Raw genomic sequence first — 5,000 nt, 5'->3', positions numbered from 1 at the left:
GTATAAGATAGACATGAGTTGAAAAAGAATATTGAGAGTACTGAGAGTTAGACTGCAGCAGAACGAGAATACTTCTGTCAGGGCCATTACAGTCAAGAAACATGAAAAAGAGACATACTGAACGCAATTTCTTTATTGAATAGTTATGACTCAAATTTGGCGGTATGGCTCTGTTAAGGGGTCCCCTGGTTTCCATGAGCACCAAGGAAAGTGGAGATTCAAGGGACAGCTGCAGCATAGGGAATGCTCACCCAATCTAAGGAGAGCAAAGAACAGAGCAGGAAACATGACAAGGAGTAGCCCATGCCAAGCCATTCACCTCAAGGTGGGTTGCGAAGAAGGGAGGAGCCAGGAGTTGGGAACAACACAGAGAACGGCACATAATTTGAGTGAGGAGCAAGGAGAGTCTGGGAGAGATTGGCTGATAAAAAAACGTCAAGCTCTTAACTACCATGGCCAGGCCAGAACTAACGCTAACGCTAGTATTTTAGGATGTTAGTTAGGAATCAGAGTAGGAATACATATTCTGTGATGTAGGGGGACGTGCTGGAATGGTTAATGTGATGCAGACATTCCGATATAAGGTATGCAGAAGTGGAACGGGAATATTTTTGGATATAAGAAAGGCAGGAGGAGAAATGGGAAAGTCAAAGAATGCGCGCACATCAGTGACACAGGTGCTGGACCAAACGTAAGATAGCTGAAAAGAAAATAAAGGTCCGCAACACTGTTAAATGCTCCCAAATATTTAATGGCATGACATTTCGGACTAACCGTCCTTCATCAGAGTGCAACGAGGTTAGTCCGGCGGTTAGTCCGAAACGTCGTGCCATTAAATATTTGGGAGCATCTAACAGTGTTGCGGACCTTTATTTTCTTTTCAGTGGGAGAAATGGGCACAGAGCCAGAACAGGAACACTATAAGTTACATAGGAACAGGGGGTGCTGTGGCTCAGTGGGCTAGGACGGCGCAAGATGACACCGGGGACCCGGGTTCGATTCCGACCTGGGGGTCACTTCCCGGTCCTTCCCCGTTTTCACTCTCTCCTGACTCATTTCCTGTCTCTCTTCACTGTGCTATCGGAAATAAAAAGGCAAAGAGAAAAAAATTCTTTAAAAAAAAAGGTACACGAGTGGACTAGAATTATTTTGGAATATGAAAACACACACGGGAGCAGAATAGGAATATCGGATGCATAATGTAGCGTTGGCTCGTAGCGATGCAGATGCTACGTACGTATTACGGCGGTGTCCAGACAGATTAGGGGCACCCGCTCTCAGGTCAATACCTTCTTAGCCCGGGAGGAAAATCAATGGTGAGAGTGGCGCTTTGGAAGACATGAATAAATGTTTCCTAATGGGGCTAAAAGGCGCGATACTCGTGCTTGCTCAAGTTCCCCCTCCAAAGCCCTCAAACAACACACACGTATGATGAAATGTCCTGTAAGAGCAGATGCGAAAATCTTTCCTTGAGAAAGTAGGGTTTTTTTTTGCTTTTTCCCTCTTTCTCTCTCTCTCTCTCTCTCTTTCCGGCCTCTCCATTCCTCTTGTCCTTCCCTTGGCGACCTAGAAATTTTCACACACAAACGCAAATCCATTTGGAACCATCACATATACAGAGGTGTCGCGGGATCGCTGACCACACCGTGAGGATTGAGCTGGATTAAAAAGCAAGCAAAGGAGAAATAAATATATTCAGAGTGACTCCCACACACACTTTTATTCACTCTGGGAAATGTGTAATTTTTTTATTTATTTTTTTAACCACGGTAATAAAAGTTGTAGGAACTCTGTACTCCACCCGAAACGAGCCGAGCCCAGAGCCCTCGTCAGTAAGACAAATGTCAACACTTAATATTTTTTCCCATTATGTGCCACGTCCTTCATGCTATTGTATTCCTGGAGTTTAATTTGATCCTCCGATATGGCCTCCCCTCGCTCTCTCTCTCTCTCTCTCTCTCGCACTCCCGCTCTCTCGTTGCTTTCTCTCTCTCTCGCTCTGTCTTTCTCTCTCTCTCTTGTGGGTGGCTTTTCTCGTCAAATATTAACGTGGCGTACAGACCATTGTCATTTTTGCACTTTTAGAAGAGCACAAGGCTGTAAATGGATTAATTGAAAGTCTGGTCCTTTCCAGAAGGGCAAATACTTACCGAGGTATGAACAGGAGAGAGCCACTCAAGTTATTTTTGGTATTATTGGCGGTCTTTCTTTCTTTCTTTCTTTCTTTCTTTCTTTCTTTCTTTCTTTCTTTCTTTCTTGCTTTCTTTCTTTCTTTCTTTCTTTCTTACTTTCTTTCTTTCTTTCTTTCTTTCTCACCAGTGCTCTTATAACAGACATAAAAGGGGTTAGGGCAGTGTTTCTCAAACTTTTTCAGACCGAGGACCACTTTGTTCCCCTAAAAATGTTCAGGGACCACCTGTCAACTGAATTGTGATTTGATGGGTGCTAATTTGACACTGCTCATTTCAAAGCAGATCACTTACTTTTTATTCACATTTACAAGCCTGTCTTATTGTGGTGAAAACACGACTTGAGCTATGTTTAGTTTTGTAATATTGTTACAAATATAGGCTACTGCTAGCTTGTCTTCAAAAAGTAGAAATCCCCTCACGGACCACCTGAACTCTGTCGCGGACCACCAGTGGTCCCCGGACCACACTTTGAGAATCACTGGGTTAGGGGGTGGAGGAGGGTTGGTGATGCAAGCGTCCTCTACCTGAGAGACTATTTGAGGAAGGTAGCCCATAGTGGAAAGCCATTAGCAATGACTCAAGGCGAGGGGTGGTTGTGGGGGCGCAGGACAGTGAGTTACAGTGAAGCTTTAACCTTACGCATTCATCACACATCCTGTTTATTTTTTTCCCCACTCTTTATAATTTGCCACTTCAATCAGCAGGATGGACGTGTTCAGTTCAACTGTTAATGCAGGTGCACTTGTATGTCTATGTCTGTTTTTGTTTCAATGTGTGTGTGTGTGTGTGTGTGTGTGTGTGTGTGTGTGTGTGTGTGTGTGTGTGTGTGTGTGTGTGTGTGTGTGTGTGTGTGTGTGTGCGTGCGCATGTTTGTGTGTGTGCGTGTGTATGTGTGAGTGCGTGCGTGCATGTGTGTGTGCATGCGTGCATGCATGCGCGCGCGTGTGTGTATATGTGTGTGCATACGTGCGTGTGTGTTGACCCCAGGTGCTGTTTAAAGAGAAGGATGCGGAGGCGGAGGCGCAGGTGCAGGTGGTGAAGGGGAACCTGACGCAGTCTGTGCTGCTGCGCGGCCTGAGGAAGTACGTGCAGTACCAGATCCAGGTGCTGGCCTTCACGCGCATCGGGGACGGACAGCTCAGCAGCCCGCCAGCGCTCGAGAGGACCAAAGACGACGGTAAAAACTCGGTCATGTGATATAAGTCAACTCAGACCATTGTTCTCATTGCCTGAGGAAGATCCCTCTGTTGGATCGAAACGTTGCCATATGAAAGTGAAAAAGAGAAAGTGAAAGCCCATTGGGAAACTCCAACTCCCATTGTCATTGTGACACAGCACTCCACAGCACACAAGTGAACACTGCACACTGCACACAACGAAATTGCATTTATGCCTCACCCGTGCAAGGGGGCAGCCCTCAGTGGCGCCCCATGGGGAGCAGTGCGGTGGGACGGTACCATGCTCAGGGTACCTCAGTCATGGAGGAGGATGGGGGAGAGCACTGGTTGATTACTCCCCCCACCAACCTGGCGGGTCGGGAGTCGAACCGGCAACCTCTGGGATGCAAGTCTGACGCCCTAACCGCTCACCCATGACTGCCCACATGTGGAAAAGATGGTACTTCCACTGTAGGATTTCGCCTCACGGTTGAGAATTACAGAGGTGGAATGGCAAGGACTTCAGCACGGCAACGATGTATCAAAAACAGAGCGCTCTTTTATTTTCACTGACACCCACAAACAAAATGTGCACGAGGGCAACTCGAAATAAATCAAACTCAAATTACTCAAAATCAGCAACAAAAACTCGGCCTTCTTAAATTAAAGATTACAGCTTCAAAATTTACGGCAGCAAAAGTCTGCTTTTTAACAGCAGCAGTAAGAGAACGCACCAGAGCCAGCTCACAACAACTGCTCCGTTTCTGTGCTTCTCACATCAACCCTGAACACAGATTAACACAGGGCCTATATAGGCTACACACCTGTCACTTAACAGGGCAATCACTCAATGTTTAAATGAAATAAAGTATTTTTGGAGTTAATACACAGTGTGCAGACCGATTCATCACACTACCAACTACCTACCTAAGGCTACCACCCTTACACCAGGAGCAAGTTCTGGTGAGTAATGGCCCGTGTACATCAGGCGCTACCTACGCGACCCAGGTAGCTGGGGTGGTTGAAGAAGTTTCGCCATGAATTCGTTTTATTCGCTCTGGACGCTGCACTGACATGCTTGATTCAGCTAATCACATTACGGCTCTGTCTTGACAGCCTGGGACATTCCTCGATATGAACGTTCCAATTGGTTTTCGCCGAACCGCCTCATAGCGAATTCGCTTAAGATTAGCTGGAGTTTAATCGTCAAAATTCGCCCTGGTTGCTCAAGAAGCTTCGCTCCTGGCGAATTCGCTCTGGTAGCTTTATTCGCCTTCCCTCCATAGAGAAACAATGACTTCAGCCGCACAGTTCGCTTAGTTCGCCTTCGATGTACACGGGGCTTAAGTATCTTGCTCAATGACACATCGATGGGGTCAGGTGAAACTTGAAGGCTTAAACCTATGACTTTGCGGTTGTCAAACAGGCTTCTCTCCCAACTGAGCTACCACCACCCGCAATGATAACCCTCACAAATGTAGCATGCCACGATGTAGCAGGGGGATCATTTCACTAACACGCTTATGGACACAGGTGCCTACTCATCGAAACAACGAGAGACATGGTTTTTGACAATGCAAAGCTCTTTTATGAACCATTTATGAAGAAAATCATCATAAAAGCATCATAAAGAACTGTGTTCATTGAAAAT

At 46.1% G+C, this 5,000-nt stretch overlaps 1 protein-coding gene across 1 annotated transcript in view; it reads left to right on the top strand.

Annotated features, from left to right (window-relative positions):
- sdk1a (sidekick cell adhesion molecule 1a) overlaps positions 1-5,000 on the top strand; it is a 447,949-nt gene that overhangs the window by 357,950 nt on the left and 84,999 nt on the right. Inside the window, exon 27 of the mRNA XM_063185237.1 lies at positions 3,180-3,369. Within this exon, the coding sequence (XP_063041307.1) occupies positions 3,180-3,369 (190 nt within the window). The remainder of the gene's footprint in view (positions 1-3,179; positions 3,370-5,000) is intronic.

Source organism: Engraulis encrasicolus, chromosome 2 (assembly GCF_034702125.1).
Source record: "Engraulis encrasicolus isolate BLACKSEA-1 chromosome 2, IST_EnEncr_1.0, whole genome shotgun sequence".
Lineage (NCBI taxonomy): Eukaryota > Metazoa > Chordata > Actinopteri > Clupeiformes > Engraulidae > Engraulis > Engraulis encrasicolus.
Note: the sequence above shows the minus strand (reverse complement) of the source record. Positions and strands in the feature narration are given on the sequence as shown.